This window comes from Falco punctatus, assembly GCF_963210335.1.
Source record: "Falco punctatus genome assembly, chromosome: 11".
Taxonomy (NCBI): Eukaryota; Metazoa; Chordata; class Aves; order Falconiformes; family Falconidae; genus Falco; species Falco punctatus.
In genome coordinates, this window is record NC_137591.1 from 25,735,712 (window position 1) to 25,759,063 (window position 23,352).

The 23,352-nt window shown below is 55.4% G+C and overlaps 2 protein-coding genes across 5 annotated transcripts in view; one reads left to right on the forward strand and one right to left on the reverse strand.

Moving 5' to 3' along the window:
• RGS4 (regulator of G protein signaling 4) overlaps positions 1-6,867 on the forward strand; it is a 205,050-nt gene extending 198,183 nt beyond the window's left edge. For all 4 annotated transcript variants that reach the window (XM_080406987.1, XM_080406985.1, XM_080406986.1 and 1 more), the window contains 4 exons: positions 2,423-2,527; positions 3,505-3,566; positions 4,292-4,458; positions 4,996-6,867. In XM_080406987.1, the coding sequence (XP_080263113.1) occupies positions 2,423-2,527; positions 3,505-3,566; positions 4,292-4,458; positions 4,996-5,247 (586 nt within the window). In that variant the 3' untranslated portion in view covers positions 5,248-6,867. The remainder of the gene's footprint in view (positions 1-2,422; positions 2,528-3,504; positions 3,567-4,291; positions 4,459-4,995) is intronic.
• A 753-nt stretch (positions 6,868-7,620) lies between these two features.
• On the reverse strand, positions 7,621-21,393 carry RGS5 (regulator of G protein signaling 5). Its single transcript, XM_080406995.1, has 5 exons — positions 20,703-21,393; positions 15,314-15,424; positions 12,518-12,579; positions 12,239-12,405; positions 7,621-11,720 (listed from the first exon to the last, which is right to left on the reverse strand). The coding sequence occupies exons 1-5, from the start codon at positions 20,744-20,746 to the stop codon at positions 11,559-11,561; spliced, it is 546 nt and encodes a 181-aa protein (XP_080263121.1). The 5' UTR covers positions 20,747-21,393; the 3' UTR covers positions 7,621-11,558.
• Positions 21,394-23,352: the final 1,959 nt, after the last annotated feature.

Consider the following 23,352-nt stretch of genomic DNA (forward strand, 5'->3'; position numbering starts at 1 on the left):
GTGTCTGAAGCAGAAGTGGCAGATTCAGCTCTGATTCTTTTGTAAGATTAGACACAAATGATTGCTTACAGGCTTTTGTTTTTTCTGTTATTCAGAAGCAGAATTGCGTAAATGTTTTGAACTATGGGAACTCTAAAGCCATCCTTCCCACCAGCAAAACAAGCATTGCTATATTTTGATATTCCTGTCCTCTGCTTCTGCTGAAAGCTTTGCATCCCTTTTCTCCTTTGAATCCTTTCTCTGCTGAATTTTCTTTTCTTGATTTTTTTGGAGGGGGAAGCAAGGCAGACAGGATATAAGAAAATTTGAGAGTCATTCCCCAAAACACATCCCAAATGCAGAAACCCAGCCTGGCAGGACCAGGGACCTGGCCGCCAGCAGGCAGGGCAGGGCAGGGATGCGGGCCAGCCCAGGGCACCACAGATCTGGATGCGGCAGCAGCCCGCGTGGGGTCTGCCTGTATCCCCCAGCTCTGTGGGCTGATGGTGAGGGACCAGGTCATGCTATACCCCTGGTGCACAGTGCTATGGGGCTGGTGTGGAGCTGGCCATACCCCCATCATGTGGTGCCGATCAGGATGGGCTGAGCTGTACCCCTGCCATGGATGCAGGATCTAGCCGCAGCCCAGCACACGCTACCAGCCAGGCATCCCTGTGCCAGCATTGCTGAGCCCGTACACCCCCAAGCATGGCCTTGGGCCTCCCCACAGCCCAGTGTGAAGGGCTCACTGTTCCTGCAAGGTGGCCATAAGCCCTCCGGAGGGGCTTTCAGGTGCTATGGGGCCTGGAGACCACCAGCAGGGTGGCCCAGGGCCCTCAGAACAGCACGGGCCCCACAGAACTCCCTGCTCATCCAGTCTGTGCAAACTTGCACAGGTCTCTGATGGCGCAGAACAATCCTTCTTGTTACTCATGCCTTCAGGAGCAGCCCTGAGGCTGCTTCCCAGTGGCTGTGCTATGGGAGAGGGTTGGAAAAATACAAACAAAAACTCAGCCTGCTCCCATCTGGGAGAAAAAGCTCCCTGCTTGTGGTGGATCTGAAAACAAGTGCTGAAAATGTGAGGAACAAATACTGACACCCTCCCCCTCAATTTGCAGGAACATTTGCAGGAGCCGGGGGAGAGCATTTGCAAATGCAAAAGAAAGAAAAAGTTCACATCTTTGAACCATCTCTCTCCAGGATTCCCAAGAAAATGCCTCTCTCTGCCAGAAAGCTGCGGGGCTCACTGCAAGCACCAGTGTCCTGTTTCCCACTGCTGCTGCTTCCCTGCAGACAGGAGGGGTCTCCTCTTGGGCAAGCAGCAAGACAGCTCAGGGTGCCCAACATCTGCCCGGGCAGGGTTTGGATGTTGGCTCTGCTCATGCACACCCTGCTCTAGAGAAGCTGTCGAGGTTCTTTCCCCCTCACCCTAGTGCTGGAGTTGTTAAGGAAGCCTTCACGAGCTCAAGCAAGCATTGAGATAAGATGTGGCCGGGATTGCTGGCAGGATGCTGTGGCTGGAGCAAAGAGCAGTGCTGGGAAGCTGAGCAGCTGCCAGGGCTCAGCCCTACGGCACAGCCTCTTGCTCTTGTCCAGGCTCTGATGTGCGGAGCAGAGGAATTTCCTGCTTTCGCTATCGCTGCACCCTGCGGCAGGCCAGGGCTTGCACCCCTGAGCAGGCAGGACTGATTTACCCACCCCTTTGTCCTTAAACTGGAAGGACATCAGAGGGATGCTGAGGCCAGTACCAGCTGCACATCTCGGTGCTGCTGTCAGGCAACGATTGTCCTAAGCACGGTGGAAAGAACAAAAGTAAGCATGCAGCCTCGGAGGAGCTTGCTGTGGAGCAAGAGAGTAGCCTGCAATCAGCATGGGCTAGTGGTGGTGAAGCTCTGGCTCGTTCCCTGCTGTCACCCCAGGGTCCTGCCCTGAGCCCTTTGCTCCGTCCCCTCCCTCGGTGTCACAGGCAGCTGCTCTGGGGGTGGCCTGGCACAGCCCTGCTGCTCCTGCAGGTGGGGGATGAGGTGGGGAGGTGGCAAGGGCTGCAGGAAAGGATTAGTAAGGGGGTAAGAACCAGACATTTGTAGCTGGGCAAATCAGCCCAAGAAGCAACACATTTACCAGCATGGTGATGCGTTTCTATCCCGATATTTTAACTGCAAAAAACAGTAGGAAAAGAGCAGCTTCTCCCGCTTTGTCAGCCCTGCCTCCAGGCTGGTGACCCTCTCAGCAAGAAAATGGTGCTGTTTAACGTGAAAATATGATTTCTTTGGCTCTTGTATTTGTCTAGTAAATGAAATGGGCATTATGTGAGGAGCAGAAAGTCAGCACTGGAGTCACAAGCAGAGGCCTGCATTTGTGTCACCAAGTAACACTGAAGGACTTTATAGTGGGTGAGGAGGCTGCAGAGGGGGTTGTAATGTTCTTGAATTGTTTCTTTCAGTGCCAAAGACATGAAGCATCGTCTGGGCTTCTTGCTGCAGAAGTCGGACTCCTGTGACTACAGCTCTTCCCAGGGCAAGAAGGAGAAAATACCCTCAAGCCAGAGGTAAGAGCAGATGCTGCCACGCAGTTAAGCCCAGGCTGGTTGCACCATGTTGTTTACTCCTTCACTGAGCTGAACTTCATTAGCATCTCTGCTACTGCTTCCCAGTACCTCCTGAACACTGGGGTTTTTGTGTGGCAGTAGTCCTCAGGTATTGATAGTCCTTTTCCATGAAGAAGATTGAACTGGAGGTTCCTTTCTGCCAACGCTTCTGTGATTCAGTATGCATGTGCACATGGACAGCCTTGTGCAGCCTGCTGCGCAGGGGAATAACACCATCACAAGACCCAGCACAACTTCACACAGTGCAGAATCAGCGTCATTGTCTCTTTGAGCTGGATTTGTGCAACAGTCCACACAGCTGCACAGAGGTACTGGCACAGAAAACAGGGAATGCAGCCTGTCAGGGTATCACTGCTCTCACTGAGATGCAAGTAGATTGTGTTCTTTCCAAGGAGGACTCCAAAGGCTGAGGTATACTCCTGGAATAGAACGAGCCCTAGGATGTTCTGGTATGGTAGGGGGGGGGATGAATGCAGGATGTGTTCATACATTCCCCATATGTTTCTAGTTCCCACGTTCCTCTTTTTCTTCAATATAGCTGCTGTTTCCCTGACAGGTTAAAGAAATCGTCCCTTTGGAGTTCACTCATGTGACCTGTAAGTGTGACCCCAGGTCCATGCCCCAGCAAGACGTGCAGCCAGTCACAAAATAAACACAAAGACCCCAACAGTTTTTCCAGGAAAATTCCTTTCCAGCCCATGGCTGGTGACAGGGATTGCAAACCAGAATTCCTGTAGATTAGATCTGGGATCCCCAGAGGTCTCTGTAAAGCAAGCAGACGTTTTCTTCTAGGTCTCTCGTGTACGCTCTTAGAACAATCAGCGAAAAAGATTAGTGGTGCTGAGCAAAAACCCAAATTTGTCCCTTCTGTACTCCCATTAAATCTTCCCAATGCTTCTCCCTTTGTCTCCTTTTAGGGTTAGCCAAGAGGAAGTCAGGAAGTGGGCAGACTCTTTGGAAAACTTGATCCATCATGACAGTAAGTAAAGAGGGCTCTTCTGCTGCCTGCAGGGTGTGTGTGCTGTCAGGGGTCCCTGGAGTGGGCACGGGACACTGTCTCGTGTCTCTTAGCAGCAGGCGGAAGCTGCTTTGGCCCCACAGGCCTTGGGGGGAGGGGTGGTGAAGCATCCTCTTGGTCACATCCAAGGGATAATCCCAGCGTAAGTCGGGCTTTGCCGTACTGCTGAGCTGTCCCTTTTGTGAAGGCAGCTGGTTAAAAGCCCCTGTGCGAGGGGCGGACAAGGCTGCAGCACGAGTTAACAGCGGGTTAAACGAGAACCAAGAAGCAGAGACGCTGTTTGCAGCTGAGCCCATGGGAGACTTTGTCTTCCCGTTGGTTCCAGGCTACACTGATGGCCTTGAGTTTTCCTGAGCTTTCCTTCGCGTTGTTCCCATGGCCTGAGACTCCGTGGCGTGTGCTGGCTGTCTCCTCCGGGCCTCCTGGGAATGCACAAGTCTGCTTGTGTTCAGCTGAGGACCCACGTGTGGCATCCCCATGGGGACAGTCTGAATTCCAGCCTCCCTCCGCGTGCAGGAGCAACTGCCACGGAGGCAGGCGGCTGTCGCCACTGCTTGCCCCCAGGGAGCTGCTCATTCAGCTCTGGGAAGGGGAACCCAGAATTGCTGTTTGCTGGGGCCCAGGGGTACGACTATCCAGGAACCAGCACTCTTACCTGATCTGGTTTTCCTCTAAACAATCTGTAGGAGGACTGGCTGCTTTCCGTGCTTTTCTCAAATCTGAGTACAGTGAGGAAAACATCGAGTTCTGGGTCAGTTGTGAGGACTACAAGAAAACCAAGTCACCGGCCAAGCTCAGCCCCAAGGCCAAAAAGATCTATGATGAGTTCATCTCAGTGCAGGCAACAAAAGAGGTATGTGCAGAGAACGTTTCTTGGGCAAAGGTGTCACCCTAAATTCTGAACCAGGCCAGTAGCACGGGGAAGTAGAGACCGGTAGTTTCACAAGAGTTGCAGGGTGCTGCTTCTCTGCTGGTTAGCAAGGAAATGGTGTACTTTGTATTGCTTTTGTATTAAACTTGGATAGAGAGAAAGTGAGTTTAGTTACAACCACATGGCCATCTCACATGCACACTCAAGCGGGAGAAGCCCGAGGGGACTATAATTCCCAGTGTTCCAGCTGCTCCCATGCAGTTGTTCTAGTTTCCTGGCTGGCTGCATCCCAGGAGGGTACGTGTCAGTCCCCCTGGCAGTTCAGCTGGCAGCAGAGGTGAGTTGGTACCCAGCTGCACAGACTCTGCCAGGGCGATGGGGTGTCAAACAGCCGTTTCAGACAGCTGCCCACCAAGGACGGCTGAAGCACACTTGGTGGAGAGATGCTGGGATTTTCCCTTTCCTGTGGTAGCCACTTCTGGGACAGGTCCTGCTCATGCTGTCCCTTTTGGCCCACAGGTGAACCTGGATTCATGCACACGGGAGAAGACGAGCCACAACATGCTGGAGCCTACACTGTCCTGCTTTGATGAGGCTCAGAGGAAAATATTCACCCTCATGGAAAAGGATTCTTACCGCCGTTTCCTCAAGTCCCCCTACTACCTGGACTTGGTCAGCCCACCTGGCGCTGGCTGCCGGCCTGAAAACTGCAAAAGGAGCCACACTCACACCTTAGACTGCAACTCGAACATCATCTCTCAGTGCGCCTGAACCTGCAGCAAGGCAGGAGTAGGCTGGGCTCCCGCAAGAGTATATGGCGGCAAAGGCATTCATCGGCATGAAGCATCAGAGCTGTCTCCAATACCTGTCTAATGTCCCAGTTGTATCCCATGTCATGCAACAGCCAGCATTTGCAACCCAAGCCAGGCTCAGTTTGTGTAGCAAACCCTCCTCTGACTCCGTCGGCGTAGGAGCCCTGGAGCCTGTCTGACGCGAGAGCTGGGTGCAGGCACTGCATGGCCGCTCTGTTTCTGGCGAGCCCTGCGGGCGCGGGAGGGTGGCAGGGCGGTGGGTGCTCAGACCCAGCGCTACCCAGCCAAGGGACCAGGCATGCCACGTCACCATGAGACACCTGGCAGGGAGCGGGGGAAAGAGGAAGCCAAGGGAAGCGTTTGGGACCACGATCTCCCCTTTCTAATTGGCAAAAAGCTTAGATGTAAAGGACTCGCTGTGGCCCTCAGCTGTGTTTGTAGAGCTCCCAAATGGCTAGACTGTCAGTATTTGCTCAGAACCCGGGCTGTGCTGCAGCACAGCAATCAGACCCAGGGAGAGCTCCTACTCTTTCTTCGAAGGGAGGAGACCAAAACTTTTCAGCCTCCCTCCATCCTCTTGGCCACGATCGCAGGGAAGCTCTCCCCTCTGGCTGCTGCTCCCTCTGTAGCATCTAGCGTATGCTGGCCGAGGATCCTTCCTAGGGCTGCACAGAGCTGTTCTTTTGGAGGAAGTTCATTATTCCATATATTAGTAATCGAGTCCTTCGTGCTCCCTGGTTAAATACTGTAGTTGAACAGAACAGAAGCATGTTCCTTGTCCCCCAGCCTGGCAGGGGTGTATTACTGACTCCGGGAGGGCCCTTTGGATTCAGGTTTGCCTGCCCTGACTTGCACGGAGCATTTTGTGAGGGAGCAAGACCACAAACACAACAGCTGGGGAGGAAAGGCCCTGCTTGAGGAGTACTTGACAATGTCTTTGTTTCTTTCTTTCTTTCTTTTTTTTTTTTTTTTTAATGTTATTTATGTGAGTTTGTATTTCAGTAGCAGCATGACTCACTTTTTTCCTGAAGATGGTAGGAGGAATGTGTCAGTCTCGTTACCGATCCTGGGTTTTGCCAGACGGCCGCTTACTTTTCAGTCACTGGGGGCTTTGGGGCTGACACTGACCTGCAGCTGGAGGCACAAGGAATGGGTGCAGGGCTTGCTGCCTTGGGCTGCCGTACCAGGTACCATGCTCCCCCCAGCCCTTGGTCTCTCCTTAGCTGGATATTGCTGCTCTGACAACTGCGTATTCCCCGCTCTGCAGCCCAGCCCAGAACAGTTCTCACGCTGGGCTTTTGAAATGGCAGGAGGCGGCTGTGGTTCTCCAGTAGGCACTTCCAGGCCCACAGAGAAATGTCTCATTTAAAATTCACTTTATTTTGTATTTATTCAATTGTGCTGACACATACCACCCTGCATGTTCAGCTAAGAGATGGAGAGGCTTGCTAAAGCTCTGAACGTAGCCAAGCATGTGGCTATGTTTTACTTTCCCCTGGTACTGGGGACCTGATAACTATTGCAAAAACTGTATTGATACTTAATGATGAATACATTCTAAATAAAAATGTTTGCATTAGACCCTTCTAAAATGCCGTTGTGTGAACCTCAGAAAATGCATGGAGATCCAATTCATCAGGCAACGTTACTATAAAAAGTCATTTTATGAATGGCTTCGCTCAGAGGCTGTTTTAAATTATGGAAAGATGAAACAGCAATTACACCTTTCAGAGATGAAACTTTTCATCTTGTTGTTATCCTTCAGACACCATCGGCACTGTGAGCCTGGGGAATGCTGGGCTGTATGGGGTCCATGCTGCCGTGCCTGACAGCACGGTCAGCACAGGGAGCACCCATCCTTGCCGAGGGGCTGGGGTGAGCATGAGACCCCCTTGACAGCCTTGGAGGGAGGAACATAGAGGAGCAACTCCCAGCTGCAAATGCTTTCCCACCCGGAGCTCTGGAGGGGAACACATTTTAGCTCAGAGCTCAACATCTCCCTGGGTCTGGGTCTCGTGAGTGCAGAGGCGCGTGCGGGGAGCAGGGCTGGCTTGTGCTCAGCCCCTGCCCCTGCAGGCACCGCAGCTGCTGCCGGAGCTGGCTTTGCTAGCAGGGCTGGGGGTGCCCCTGCCATGCTGGCACTGGAGAGTTTCTTCTGCCTTCTGGGGTGATGTTTTTATTCCATTTTCAGTTTCCTGAGAAACCACCACGTCTGTTACAACAGAAGCTCCCAGACTTGTCAGGGCCTTTGGGCACAAGTTTGGGGAGCGCCCCGTAGAGGGTGAGGAAACGCTGCACCGTCAGTGCAGAGACAAAAGGAATAGTCCATTAAGACAGTAGCAGAAATACATGTTTATGTGTGGTTTACTGAGTGGTACATGAATATGGGTTAACACAACCAGTTCCTCAGTGCACACCAGTGCCCCATGTGCTCCCCGTGTGAAGATCTCCAGTGGGAACCACATGGAGAACATTGTGATGAAAACCTGCTGCTCGTGGGTGTGAGGAGCCGATGCCCACCTCCTGACCGCTCTCCAGCCCTTGGCCACAGCCTTCGGCACCTGCAGGGAGTGACCAGGGGAGCCTGGGCGAGCCCTAGGACACCCTCAGCCCCCCGTGGGCAGCTCCCCCCCACTGCCTTGCAGGCTTTGGTGGTCCCCGAGACTGGGACAGGGCAGTGCCAGCAAAGCCCTGCCTCAGCGTACAGGGGACAGCTGAGTGATGCACATCATGACCGCTGAGGTGCCAGGGTCTGGGTCACTGAAGTAACCAGAAAACATGCAGCAAACAATCCCCCGGTGTTAATCTGAGGGGATGTGGCTGCAGGGAGCCCTCCTGCACTTGCTGCCGTGGTGGGGAGAGGGCACCGGGCAGGCACGGAGGCAGCGCCTGGTGCCTGGGACCCTGGCTGCAACGTGGGGTTGCCTTGCCCCACGGCAGGGGTTGGAGTCCCTTGGAGGGCACGAGACCTGCCTCCTGCACCAGCTCGGGCACCGGGATGCAGCACAGCTATGGGCACCCAGCGGCCGCAGGCACAGGGTGGTTTCAGGGGATGTTTTGGAAGATGCACCTTCACATTCGCTTGGGTGAATGGCCAAGGTTTCCCTCAATGGGGTCTGGGACCACACTAAACCCACGCACGCTCATCTCTCTGACGGACCTCAAACACAAGATCCAGAAACTCTTATTTTTGACTCTCTGACTCACTGGGGATCCAGATGTCCATGTTAGGAGTACGTATATATGTGTGTGTGTATACTTATATATGGCTATAGGGATACAGGTGTACTATGTTGTGTGTGTAGTGCTCATACATTGCCAATTTTTATGAGAGAAAGTGTAATAAAATACATGAAGTATTTCTGACCAGAAATATGATGGTTGGTATCAGCCCAACAGTAAATACCTCTGGGCCTGTGGAAAGCTTGGCCATGGGGTGGGTACAGGCATTGCCGCCTTTCTGGGGCAAGGGGTGAACCCACCCGAGTAATTAGCCAAATGACCCTTCTACACAAACACAACCTCCCAAGAGCTCCAAAACACTTCAGAGGCCACATTTGATGGCCACCCTGTAGATCACTGGCACCTGTATGATCATCCCCTAAAGTAGGCTTCCAGCATTTTAGCAGAAATCGAGCTGGGGAGGGTTTTCTAATAGAGCTATTTCACCTCTCCTGACTCCAGCCTCCACCCTTCCTCTTGGCACATACATACCTAGACACCTTCGCCCTGCCCCACACGTTGCTGTTGCAGCTAGTAACATCTCAGGTTTTGGTGGTGTGTAGCAAGCCAGCCTCCAGCAGCAACCCCACCTCTGTGGTGTCAGTGTTGGCATTTAACTGTGCGTTAAACTCACACTCACTGTATGGGTGACAGTATCTGGAAATAGGATTAAGTAAAAATGAAATATCTAGGTCTTTCTGCAGGGGAGCCTGTCAGGTTTTCCATTCCTACGGGTCACGCTGTAAACAGGGACCTTGAGCATGTTGAACCCACTTGCATCAACACCAATTCATGGAGATGCTAGGAGGGTGCAGGGAGCGCATGTGGGCGGAGGCAGTGGGAGCACCGTGCAGCAGAAAGGTTAGCCAAGCCCCCTATCCCCCCCCAGCCCAGCCCATGCCCAGCCCTGCTCCTGCCTCCCCCTTGTTGCCCACCAGCTCTGGGCAGTGGGTGCTGCCAGGGGATCCTGCGCCCTTCTGACAGGACCCTGCTGCTGCTCATGGGCTCCCTTGGGCTCTTTGGGGCCGCCCCCCCCATGCTCACCCCAGGGGACTGCCCCACGATCATCACCCCTTGCTGCTCCAACACTGACTTTCCCAGGCCATTTGCTCCAGACTTTAAAAAAAAAAAAAAAAAAAAAAAAAAGCCACGTTTGTGATGGCCTCCATCCTTCCCCTGCCTCCCCATCCCTGCCTGGAAAATGCAGCCCACTTCCTGCAGCTCAGGATGTATTTTTCTTCATCGCCATAGTGACAATGCATAAATATTTGGGGCTGGTGGGGTTTTGATCAGCTTTTGAAAGTCTTGACAAGGCTGGCAAACTCGTTGTTTATCTTACTGCATTTCGCATGGAGTCTCATGACTTGCAGTTGAGGTTGAGCAGCCGGAGGGGGGTGGCTGGTCCAGGATGCCTGCTGGGAGCACGGCCACTTGTTATTTTGCCGACATCTGTCAGGCTGCCGGCTGAAGCAGCTCGTTGCAAGCCATGGCCCTGCAGGTGCTGCACCAGGAACCCATCGCAGGGACGAAACGTCCAGGCCCCATGGAACGGGTGTTCATCACATTCTCCTCGAGGCTGACATGAGACCCCAAGCTGCCTTTCACGTAAACCCTCGCCCCATCCTCAGATGTCATTTCTTCTGGTAGTGAACAGTGGGCTGGCTTTGAATCATTTCAAAAGAGCTGGTCTTTTTAAGAGCCAGCCTTATGGAAACACGTCCTGGGCAGACGGGAGGAGACAGGAGAGATGCAGGCTACACAAACTCAGCAGAGTTTGTTGTCTGTTCAAGAAGGCAGGGGGTTATTTTTCATATTTCCCATAATGGTTTTGTGTTTGGGCTTGTTTTTTTGGATTCGTTTTGAATATATATATATTTTTGTAATTGGATCTGAAGAGTTGCGATTGCAGCATTTTTTCCCCTACTATGATTTTCCTCCCTCCTCTAACTGATGCCCCTCGATTGGGTTTGTGCAGAAGTATCGCTTTGGCGTGCCTACTGCAGAGAGAAGCAACTGGAGCAAGAAGCTGCTGCAGCAACACCTGAAGCTGCAGTCCAAGCACACCAGCAGCCACCAGCTGGGCACAGGGGACACGGGTGTGGGCTGCGGGCTGCGAGCTCAGCACGTCATGCAAGCGGCTGGAGCGAGCGGGAGGTCTGGGTTGCTAAACAGTCCCGGCGTTTTGAACAGACAGATCTCGTTTATCCTCCTTACTGTCTTTAGTGGGAAGCAACTGGGGAAGCGGTGCTGCAGGCTCGCTCTGCCCACCCCTCACGCCAGCCAGGGGTCACCTGTGGCACGCAGCCGTGCGGCTCCTGGCACCGCCATGCAGCCATCCCTGCCGTTCCACTGTCCCTGCCACACTGCTGTCACTGCCCTGCGGCCGTCACCGCACAGCCCATCGGCTGCTTTCTGAAGGTGAGGTGATGCCAGCCGTGTGGTGGACATGCCCTACCCCACGTGCCGGGGCTGCAGGTGCTGCTGGCCAGAGCCAGCCGTGGGTGCCCTGCGCAGCCTCAGCAACAGCCCGGGAAGCCGGGAGGAGGGAGCGAGCCTGGGCTGAACCAGCGATATGTGCAAAACGGGGAGAAAAAATGTTATGGCCTAAGAAGTCTTCAGAAATGTTATGGCCTAAGAAGTCTTCAGAAATGTTATGGCCTAAGAAGTCTTCAGAAGGCAGAGCCGGCGTGTCAGAGCCACTGGCTACAGCCAAGCCCTGCAGTGCCAGGGACGTGCCGGCTGCCCGAGTGGCTCCCGGTCACTGCGGGGCTGGGGCTGCTCTGCTGCCCCTCTGGGTCCCAAACCCAGTGAGGATCACCAGGGATTTCTGATAATGGGTCTTTTGTGAGAGAGGAAAGAGACTGTAAGAGAGGAAACAGCAGGACATCTGGCAGTCCAAAGCATGGGGGGAGATGTTTAGCAACGCCGCTGGGTGCTCTTCTAGGGTGGTATGAAGAAAGCAAAGCAGCTGCAGTAGAAGGGGCAGGTGTTTAGACAGAAGCAGTGGGACCGCCCGCAGGGAACGTCTCGCACAGCCCCGCCACATTGCTACTTGATTAACTCCTGATAAAACTCCGACCGCACAAATCTGGGCAGGGAGTCTTTCTCCATCAAGGCAAAGATCCTCTTCTGGGCCATGTCAAAGCTGCTTGGTGATGGTTCCACCAGGTTCTTCATGGTCACAGCCTTGGTGAAGTGGTCGATGTTCACCTGTGATGGGAGTGTGAGAGGGATGGGGATCCTGCCTGTGCAAGGTGTGGGTGATGGCATCTCCCCTTGCCTGCTCTGTCCTACCAACAACCACGCGAAGGTCGAGGGGAGGGACTGAAGCAGGTTCACTTATTGGGGGGAATTGTTGGTGGCAAATCTGTCAGGATGAGGTTTATCCTGCAGCAAAGCTAACCGGGGAAGGAGGATTACTGTCAGTTGTCATCCCTTATGATTAACGTAAGCCCTCTGTGGGGAGAGGGGGACAGGCATGCGCTGGAGATGCCTGTAGCAGGAGACAGCCCAGCAGAGGCTGAGCATGTAAAAGGGGGCACCAGGGCTGTGTGGGGTGGGAGTGCAGCACGTGGGGATGGGGCTGCCCCTTGCTGAGGGTGCAGCCCTCCGAGTCCCTCAGCCATGGTACAAGGTGCCCTGCAGCCACCGCTCTCCTTTGGGATGGAGGCCACCGGAGCAGCAGCCTCATCCCTCCTGCTCCCATCTCCTGGCCCACAGCCACTGACCTCTTTGGGTGCCTCGGTCTGGATGAACTCCTCGTAGATCTTCTTGGCCTTCTCTGCCATCTTCACAGGGGATTTGGTTTTCTTGTAGTCCTCGCAGGCCACCCAAAACTCAGCGTTCTCCTCACTGAACTCAGAGCGCAGGAAGGTGCGGAAGCTGGCGAGCCCATCTGTGGGGGGGCAGCGAGCTCTTGCTGAGCACCAGCCATCCCGGGGGGGGCAAGCCCTTGCTGAGCACTGGCAGGGATGCTGGGTGGGGACCACAGCGGGATGTGAACTTACAGGGGTTTTGCAGGAGCTTCTCCAGGGAATCACGCCACTGCAGAGCCTCCTCCGGTGATGGCCTGAAGGGAGTAAAGAAAGCCCAGGTGGTCCATGCTCACCCCACAGCCCTGGTCTGGGCTCCAGGTTTTTAAATAATTCCTTTAAAAATGGGGAGGAATGGAGGAACAGGCCTTGGAGACTGCTGCAGAGCAGGGACGATGGTCAGGCTATAGGGTACCGCTGCATCACAGGACGGGTACCCTCCTCCTGGGGAGAGGCAAGTGCCAAGGAAGGTGAGGATGGGGCTGGGTGGGCAAATTCCTCCGTGTTTGAGCAGAGACATGGACAAACTGCAAAGTGAGTCCCCCCTGCAGCCGTGGGTGCCCTGCTTGCCCCAGCACCCATGCACAGGAGAGCAGAGTAGGGGCGGGGTCTGCAGGCAGCTGGGAAGCATCCCTATGTTTTCCGGCTGGAGTGGGGAAGGATGCTCCCTGCTGCGGGGGGTGGGGAGGGGCGGAGGGGGCTGGATCATTCCAGCTCTGCACTGCTGGGGCTGGGGTCAGCACCCCTCCACTCCCACAACCCGGCCGCCCCATTCCCACGCCCCACGGCGGGACATGACGCCGGCCTCAGCTCCCTCCCTCCCCAGTGAAAACCTTCAGTGTTTTTCATCTGCGTGGGTTTTCTTTTTTTATTTTTTTTTTCCTTTTTTTTTTTTTTTTTTTTTTTTTTAAATGCAACGCTTGTAAATATGACCTAAAGAGCTTTGTGGGGTTTTTTTGTTTGTGGTTTTGTTAAGCCCCATGGAGTTCGCCCAAGCTGCCCTGGGGCACAGGGTCCTGTTGCCCACGGGGGCCAATGCCCAGCGCTGGAGGCAAGGGGAGCCCCCAGGGCCATGGAGCGCTGGGCTGGCTGCAGACCGTGGCCGCTCGCCACCCGCAGCGCTGCACTCAGGCTTGGTTTGCTGCTGCAGGGCTGAAACCCTCTGGGTGGGCACAGCATCCCTGCGGCCGGGGAGGGAGCATAGGGCAGGACAGCCTGACAGTCCTGGGGACCTTGGTGCTTCAGCGGTGCCTCTGAGGCAAGTGGAGGTGCTCCTGCCCAGCCGCCCTGCCCGGGGGGACCCAGCAGGGGAGAGGATGGCAGAAATGCAAGGCTGGCACAGGTTGGGTGTCCAGCCCTCACTCATCATCAAATCGCCAGCACTCAGCGGTAAAGACCATGATGGGGGCTCTGATCATTCAGTTTCTGGACCTCAAATTGCATTTGCACTTGCTATCAAGGATCAAAATCCCTCCCTACCCCCATGTTCCTGGCAGGGGTCTCCCCGGCCTGATGAGCAGGAGCATCGCTGCAGCAACCCAACACAATCCCGATTTCCTGGAAACTACCAAATTCACTTTTCCACGATCTGAATGTCCCTGGGATGATATGAACGGCGAGCAAGATGCTGATGGGTGAGTGATACTGAGGCTGCGCAATGGTGCAGTGCAGGAGACAACTCCTCCGGCCAGTGGAGAGTTCTCCAGCTTTCTGCAAGGATGGGTAATGGGGACAAATGTGTCTCCTTCGCAGAAGCATCCAGGGCTTGGCAGCAACCAAGTGCAAAATGCACCATCCATCGTGGCTATGCCCACCCTGCCTGGCTCGGCAGCTCTCGCGGGGCGGCAGGCACTGCTCTGACAGGCGTCCCCCCATGCTACAGCCGCCAAAGTGACCACAGCGTAGGGTAACATCGCCTGGGCTGAAGGGGAATGTGGGGAGAAGGACTGGTGTAAAACAGGGTTGTGATTTTAAAGTGGAAATAGAAACCTGGCCTTGCGAAGAGTGGATACGTGCCTCTCCTGGTTTTGTCATGACATGGCCACATCAGTCCCTCAAGATGAGCCCTTGTTCCTGGTGCTATGAGCTGGGCCAGCCGGCCTCTCCTACCGCAGGCACATTAGGCAGTCTGGGTGCTGTCAGACCTGGGTCCTCCAGCACTGTGTGTGTCTGGGTGCAGGTCCAGGGCAGCGAGCAGCTCCCTGGGGCCGGGGCATGTGTTCCCAGGACAGTCTCACACACCCAGTGGTGGCAGGGCTGAGGGGTGGCAGAGGAGTGGCCAGGACAGCAGCTCAGGCAGCTGGCTGAGCTGCCCAAGGCTAGGCTGGAGGCACCCCAGGTGAGACCATCACCCTACATCCAGAAAGCCATCCTGCTTTTAGATTTAAGCTACCATTTCTTTTCAAGGTTTATTTTGCCTCATTCGAACTGTTAATCCTGCAGCACAGCCCATCAGCCTCTAGCTTCTCCTCTGCTTTGCTTTGTCATTAAATCAGCTCAGTGCCAGAGAGCAGAGGCTGAGGACAAAAGGCGATAAGGTGAGATGGTACCATCATGATGGAGCTGCCCAGAGCCAGGTGTTGTGCCATGGGGCTGTGCACCCAGCTCGGGGACACGCTGCCGCCCCGAAGCCAGCAGGCTTTGTAGGGCTGGCACCTCTGGGATGAGGCAGGTGACCCGGAGAAAGCCAAGTGTCGTATGCCTCTGGCAAAACCTCTACCGAATAATGTGAAATCTCATCAAAAGTAAATAGAGTTTCCATGAGAAATCTGGTTTCCATAGAGCTGTATTGCCTGACACATCTCCCACTGCTCTGACATAACTCTCTGAGCCTGCACCTAGCCGGTAGGTCACCAGGAGCGTGCCATGGGCTCCCTGCCGTGTAAAGCCTGCTGTGCCCACCCACAGCCGGGGCTTCAGCTGCTTTGCCCCCCAGAGGGGCTGGCACCCACCCCTCCAGCTGGGCTCAGATGCCAGTGCAGCAGTACTCACTTCTGGACCTTGGGCAGCTTCTCTGGCTTCTCCGGGTAGGGAATGATGAAGTCAATGGCCGAGTCAGGCTTCTGGAGCAGCGTGCCCAGCTTCGTCTTGATCTCCTTGGCCCTGCAGGAGGGGACGAGCAGAGGCAGGTCAGGCAGCGGGCTGGGGCAGCAGGGGTGGTCTCTGCCCTGTGCCCGCACAGACCCCTGCACAGCTGCTGGTGAGCTACAAAGCTGTGTAATTAATTACACGTGAACAAATGGACCCTAATACTGTAAAGGCGCCTGGTTGAGGCAATTCAAACCAGGCACTTAGAATTAGTGGCAGCTCTTGATCTTGATCTCTTTGCTTTGTCCTCATCTGTGGCCAAGGTAATTGTATCAGCAGGGCTGGCGGGCTGCTCTGAGGATGAATTAGGGGACACGTGTGCAGCACTCAGTTTCTATAGTGATGAGCCCGGAGGAGATGCTGGTGAGGAGATGGAGGAGCTGTGCAGGATGCTGGGCTGGGCTGCTGCCCCGCAGCGAGCCCTGTTCCATGTTGCACCCACCAGCCCCATGCCAGCCCCATGCTGGCAACAGCATTTGGAGAAGGGTGCCCTGAGATAGATATAGATATAAGTAATATATAAGCCTTATATTTGCAGCAGGAAGTCTCCTGCAAAAGAGTACCCCCTGGGTGCTGCTTTCCCTGGGCAGAGGGGAAGGAAGGATTTCGGGAGCTGAAGTGCTCTGCCTGCCAAAGGCTGAGTGCCAGTCACCACTGCCCCAAGGCCATGCCCCCCACCTCCACTGGGAGGATGTGGAAACAAGAGGGCTCCTGGGGCTTGACAGCAGGTCCAGCTGCCTCCCACAGTGTTCCCTTCCATGCGATACAATTTGCAACATGGTCCTGAGCATCTAAAGCCACCGAGGAGGCTCTGCTCTGCTGCAGCTTGGTGGTGGTAGCAAGAGCAAACCGAGCTTTTGCAAAGCAAACTCAAGTGTGCTGCATAAGGCTGAAGAAATAAAGGGGTGAAAACAGACAGCCCCCCCGCCCCAACCCCATCTTTGCAGGGCAGGACTCTTCCCCAGCACAGCAACATTTGGTGGCTTCCAGGTCATCTTGCTGGCACAAGAGGTGAATGAGAGCGAGGGGACACACCACTCCCCAGGGGCTGGCTGGGCTTGGTGCCTTCACCGTGGCACGGCTGTCAAAGCCAGGCTGCAGCTCCCCAGCTTCAGGGCTCACTGCGCTTCTCCTTTCTGCTCTTTGTTGTCACAAGCCCTGTGCGGATGATCACTCCCTTGCTAGGTCTGCTATCTCATTTCCACTGCTTTAATTTTTTCCCTCTTTGTAAAACTCCCCCTGTGTTTTGGTTTTCCACTTGCCAGCCCCCTGGGTGATTCTTTGAGACCCAGCACAGACTGCTGCTACATTGGCTGCCCCCCACTTCTCGGGGGGCGCAGGCAGAAACCTGCCTCTGACAACTGCCCTTGCACGGGAGTGGGCAGCGGGGCCAGCCGGAGTGAGCAGCCCAGCCTGGGTCTGCATGGACCCCCGTGGTGGGGGTAGAGCATGGGCAGCACAGACCCAGACACCCAACTGTTTTCATGGAAAACAGCAGCTACGGGATGGCTTCTGCTGCTTGCGCTTCTGAGAAAACTTGAATTATGAATGGAAAGACCAGGACCTCAGGCAAAAGGTGACAAGGTCCCCACGCTCCCACACTGAGGTGCCTCTGGGACAGGGATGCTGTCGTGCACCATTCGTTCTCCTCCCTCTAACAACTAAACAAAATGCAGATAAATGCATCAGGCTGGAGCTGGTTCCTGATGCCCAGAGCCTGGGGCTGGCTCTCCTGCAAGCCTCAGGTGCCCCTTGGCACCCGGTCGGCTGGCACTGCCATGCTGGGACCCCCACAGCAAGCCCACATGGATGGCACAGCTGCAGCAAGGAGCAGCAGGTGACATGGGCAGGAGCTGCAGCCCTGTTGGCACCGAAGCAACGAGTGGGTGCAGAGGGTGCCCAGGAAAGCTGATGGAGCAGGACAGCCTCTCCCGTGGCTCTGCTTTCCCAAACGTCTGTGCTTGTGTCCACAGCTCCCCACAGGGAATGGGATGCATGGGCTCAGGGAACGTCTTTCCAAGAGGGACTGGGCAGAAATACCACCTGCCACTGTGTCCCTCTCCCTGCCATCACCCAACACTCAGAAGGGCAGAGCCAGGGACGCCGCCACAGCCAACCCGCTGCTGGGTGCTGTGCACCAGGGACAGTCCCTTCAGGAGACTGGACTACGTGTCCCATCGCAGAGCTGCTGCCTGGCAGAGGCAGGGGTGAAGAGCAAGGGCGAAGGGGCTCACCCACCTCCGAAGCCAGAACGGTGGATGCCAGGAGGTCCTGGGCAGGCAGGGGGAAAGCGTGGGCTGTGCTGGGAGCAGGGGCGGCACCGAGAGCCAAATCTAACACACAGCAGCCGAAGGAGGTGGGAAGACAGGGCCAGGACTCTGTCACTGTTTGGGCAGGACCAGGGGATCCCCCTGCCCTGGTGTGGATGAGGCCAACACACACACACAAGGTTTGGGTGCCATTGGCAGCGGCTTCACACAGCAGCAAACGCTCTGCTGGGTAACACTTAGACCTGTTCAAGATTTTTCTCTCCAATCCCCACCCTCTGACAGTGATTTACGGCCAACATCTGTCAGGCTCAAAGGCCTTAATGGGCCTTAATGGCCCTGAGCAGCCCCAGCTGAGCCCCACACCCTGCCCACAGCTGGGGGCTCCATTTAAGCTCAGCCCTGGGGCCACCTTCTCTCAGCCTGTGCTGTGGGTAGGCTTCTCCCCAGCCTGGTCTTCTGGATTGATGCTGGACTCCTGTTGCAGTCCCCCTGCTTGCTGCTCCCAATGGGGCTCCTGGGATGGCTCCATCCCATGGTGCTGTCGATGGACCATCAGTGGCTGCCCACCCTGCTGAAGCCCCGCGGGTGCCAGTGTGGGGACAGCAGCAAGAAGCTCCCACCGAGCAGGTAGTCACCTGTGCGGCCTTTGTGAAATATGGGGAGGTGGCGGACATTGAGGAAGCTTGTAGAAAGGGAACAAAAAGGACAGCCAGAGGGCTGAGTGCCTGCAGGCTGGTGGGAGGGAAGGACTGTTTGAAGGCATCATCCTGGCATCCTCCAGCAGATATATTACAAGCTTTCAAGAAAGGTTTCAGCAAAGGCTAAGCAGCAGGGTAAAAGAGGCAGATATAAACAAAAAGGCATCCTTCAAAAAGCCCCCAGCTATGTCTGAGTGAGAAAAAGCAAGAAGACCGTAAACTGTGGAAGGTTAAGTGTAAGAACATGTGGGAGTAAGCCAAGAAAAAGTCTGAGAAACAACTTCCAAGAAGCACTAAATGAAAACATGGGCTCTGTCAAACACATCAGGAGTGAGAAGGCTGCTGAGGAGGGTCAGGAGAGACTCCACCTTTAAAAACAAAAAAGAAGCTCAAAGAACTAAAGCTACAGCTGAAAGCTAAAGCTGCTGCTGTGCCCAAGGCCAGGCGGGTGCCAGAGGGAATGCCCCTTCGGGAGAAAAAGGCGCCAGGCGGGATGTGAGGAGCCATGAAGCTGCGAGTGTGATGCTGTATGGGCAAGTCAGCAGCAGCTGCATCGGAGAGCTGTGGTGGACACATGGACAAATATGGTCTATTGGAGAGCAGTCAAGGCAGCTCTGGCCGTAGGAAGAGATTCCTCTGAACCTATCAGCCCCCTCTGAAAAGGCCAGCAAGCACGTGCTTTGGGGAGAGTTGGGGGTACCAGCCCCCTTGGGCCTGCAGGGGACCCCGGATGGGCTCCCCAGACCCCAGGCAGCTGCAGGAGGGAAGCTCATCTCACGGATGACGGCATGGGAAAGGTAGCCCACAACGCATAGGGGACATGGTGTACTCCTTGGGGAGCGCGGGCTGGGAATGTGCTGTGAAATGTCACTCTCATGGGGAGAAGGGGGTCAGTGGCCGAGCAGCAGATATTGCGCTGCCAGGGTACAGCACTTGGGGACCAGTCGTGAGGAACTGCAGGAGGGTCTCATGAGACCAGCAGCTGTTGAAATGCCTCATAGAGCAGCACAACATGATGCACATGGGACAAACCGGGTCCCAGCTCTGTGTATAAACGTGTAAGTGAAGCTGCCTTCAAGAGGGAGGATTTGAGGGCATAACAGAGATCAGTGAAATCAGCAGCATGGCAGCAGTGGAAAAAAAACTAGTTTAGGATTAGAAAGTAGCGGAAGAGTAACAAAGAAGATGACAGCAGAGCAGAAACATGGAGATTACCCACATCTGGAAGAGTGCTGCTCAGCTGCCTGTGGCGCAGGAGGCTGCAGACCAGGCAAGGTGAGCATGGGGCTGTAAGGATGGCCAAAAAGCATGTTTCAAGAAATTGTCACAGGCATTTGTGTTCATGCCTCTGATGGGGATTTGCCTTGCTTTTGTGCCAGCAGCATCAGCCTCCAGTGGCGCAGCTTCAGCTGACAAGGGGGGACTTCTCTCGAGCTCCCCCCAAAACAGTGAATGCCACCCTCACTCTCTAAAAACCAGTAGTAAGGCATTTGCAACTGCAAGGAGACCCTTGCTGGGGAACTCACACAGGAAGTCTTCCACAGAGTTACCAAGGACTGAGTGCCCTGTCACCGTGTGCGGTGGCCTCCCTCACATCTCTGCTTCTCACCAGACCCCCTCCAAAGCCCCTCCAGCTCCGCAGGAGGGTTTCCACCAGCATGGAAGGGGCTGGGGGCTGGAGCCTGCCTGGGTTCCTAAGGGGTGGGAGCAGCCTGGGAAGCACCAGCACCCCCGGGCAGGCTTGGAGGGCAGTGCGGGGAATGAATGGGTGCCAGGAGCAGGGCAGGGTGGGCGCTCTGCAGGGAGCCGAGCCCTGTGAGAGGGGCCGGGGTGCCTAATCCGTGTGCAAGGGAGGCACAGGCAGCAAAAGAGGGTTTTGAGGCTCTTTGGAGCCAGGGCTGGTTTTGCCTCGGAAAGGCAACTGCATTCCTGCTTTTTTCCTTCCCCAATCCACCCCAGAATTTGCAAATATTAAGATCTGAGGAGAAGGGGCTTGTGCTCTGGGCCCGCACAGGGGAGCGGCTGAGGTTGAGGGGTGGGTTTGGGGCAGCCCAGAATCACAGAGAGGGTCCAAATCCAGAGGGGAGACTTTGGGACTGGATCAGCACTTGCCCCCCTCCCTGAGCATGTCAGCCACTTGCAGCATCCCACTGAGCCCCTGCCAGCAAGCCTCCCTTCCCTCCCAGTTCAGAGCTGGGTGATCCCAGTCCCCATGAGAGATGTCCATCGTGGGGATGTGCTGTAGGAAGAGCCTCTCTGCCCCAGCAGAGCCCTGCAGGGAGGCAGCCCCCCCTCAGCACCCCGGCACATGCTGGCCGCTCTCACCTCTCCAGGCACGTGTGGGGCAGCGCTGCTAATCCTTTGCACATCTTGGCAGGCTGTGGTTTTCCTCAGCCACGAGAAGAGTGTGAGCGATGGCTCAAGCAGGCAGCAGCAGCTCAGTCTGCAGCCCAGCTCCCCTCTCTCACCCCTATATAGCACTGGGAGCTGGACCCCCGCCAGCCCCGTAACCAATGCCGTCCATCCCGCTGCAGCTGGCCCCGGCCCCAGTGGCTTCTGGATTTTGTTTTCTCCTCTCTAAGCTCACGTGGAGGGGAAAAAAATGTGGTTTTTCTGGGGTGAGATCAGGTAATCAAATTGGAAGGGCCAAGTTGCTGTTTGGGGTCTTTGGGAAGCCCACGGAGTTTTGACTTAATGACATATCAGGCTCCAGGTCAGTGTTTAGAAGAGCCAGGTAGAAGTGCTTCATTCAAGCAAGGTTTTTTCCCAGTGCAAAATGTCACTTTAATAAAAATAAAAGTGCTTACAAGAAGTCTTGTTGTTGATTTAAAGGCTGTGGCTAGTGTCAGAATATCCACAGCTTCAACAGTGGTTATCGGTTGGTGGGTAACAGTGACTTTTGCTCCAGAACAAATTCATTTGAATGTAAGTGTAAAACAAATTAAATCTTTTAATCGTAGCAAAGGTTCTGATTTATCTGACAGTGACACTTTAATAAGGCCGAAAAGAATTCCAGCCCAGCCCAGCATCTGGAGCCTTTTTCCACTCCCCTGTAGAGCAGTAAAACACACAGCCGAGTCTGGAGCCGCCCACGATGTGGGATGCAGGATGCAGGATGCGGGACCTGAGCAGGGACCGGCCCCCGCCTCTCCCTGCATGGCTCTGCCCCATCGCTGCCCCACTGAGACACAGCCCCTTGCTCACCTAAAGCTTGGGTGCTACACGGGTGTTCCTGTTTGCTCGGGGAAGATCTCTTTGGTCACTCCATTAACTCGCAGTCACGGAGCCAGTGCCTCCCTGTGGTCGTGACATCCATGGCATGAGTTTCTCCCGGCCTCAGCCAAGCAGCCAGGCATGGTGCAGGCGCAACCCCAGTGAGCGAGGCTGCCTGCTGAGAGGCAAATCATGGCAAACACGGGGACCAGCCTGGCTCCCAGGGGACCCATAGCCAAAGCCTTGACTTGGTGGGTCCCCATGGCCGCTTGAGGGGAGGATGCACTGCAGCCAACAGCTGCAATGGAGTCATCCTAACACAGCTTAGCAGCACTTGGAGAGGGTAACCACGACTGTCCTGGGCATTTCCCTCCTGCCTTCCAGCTAGGATGTGACAGCCTGTCCACAGCAGGGTCACCTGCGGCATGGCTCATCACCCAGGTTTGCATGGCTGGACTAGAGCTAGCACAAGGGGAAAGCCCTGACACACGCAGGGTGGCTGTGGAGGTCTGCACAAACTCTTCTGCAGTTTGTGTGGGGGCACTCACTCACACCCACATGGGTCTTTGCCACCCCACACAGGTGTCTGTGCAATTACACCTGCTCTGGCACAGGTGCAGAGAGGGTGTGTGGCTCCGCTCTGCCTCCATCCCCTGCTCCACCCCAGCCAGGGCATCGCCTGGGCGTCCCACTTGGAGTGGGGGCTCAGGCTTCACCCTAAAAACCTGCCACATGCCTGTCCCTGGCCTCAGCTGCCTGAGTGACTATGTGCCTTAAATGTGCATCCAGAGTGCCTTGTTTTAACACGCACAGCCCTGAGCGGGGAATAGAGACCTTGCTCCCAGTCTGGCTGTCCACACCCCAAGGGCACTAATGGCCCTAATTGCCCTGAGCAGCCCCAGCAGCCCCCTCAGCACTGGGCCCGCTTTCCCCCGTGGAGCAGTGTCAGAGTCGTGCCTGGCTCTGGCTCCTGGATGGACTTCAGACCTGCGTTGCAATCCTGTCTCCTGCTGCTCTGGAATTATGCAGAAAGCACAACGTCTATGTTTCAGCATGTGGGTGCAGTAAGCAAAAGCTAGCGGTCTGCTAGAAACCATGCCTCCCCAGAGAGCTGGGCTGCCTTTGTACTGGTTTGTAACAGGAACTGAACGAAAAAAAAGCACAGCCTAAAATTTCAGAGGATGAGATTTTTGAATGACATTTGTCTGGGCTTGGGAGGATTAGAGATCCCCAAGACGTACCCAGGCACTGGTGCCACATCTGGGGGCTGCCCCTTCCCACTGCCTGGCATTGACGTCCCCAGCAACCCCCCTTGTGCCTCGCAGAGCCGGGAAGGCAACGATGGCAGCTGCAGAGGATGGAAGTACTTTACTCCTTTACAGGCTGCTGCTGTCTTGCTCTTTTCCGAGAGCAGTCGGGGCAGGCTCTGCTCTTAGTGCCTCTGTTTGGGAATAACCCAGCTGCCCCATCTCCCAGCCGCTGGGGTGCAGCCCCCCGCCCCCCAAAGCACTGCAACCCTGCAAGCTCAGCACATTTTCTGGGCTGCACCTGTTGCTCTCAGGCCCAGAAAGCATGTTGGGGCTGTCACCAGGGTACCCCACATGCGGGGTCAGTGCCTGCCAGCTTGGTGGCTGTTTTGAAAAGCTCCTTTGAGGCTGAGGTGCTGTTCGCAGGGTGCTTTGCCAGTTGGCTGGGCCCTCCTGGCACAGAGGGCAGCGGGTGGCAGTGGGGGGTGGGCAAGATGTGCCAGTGGTTCTCACAG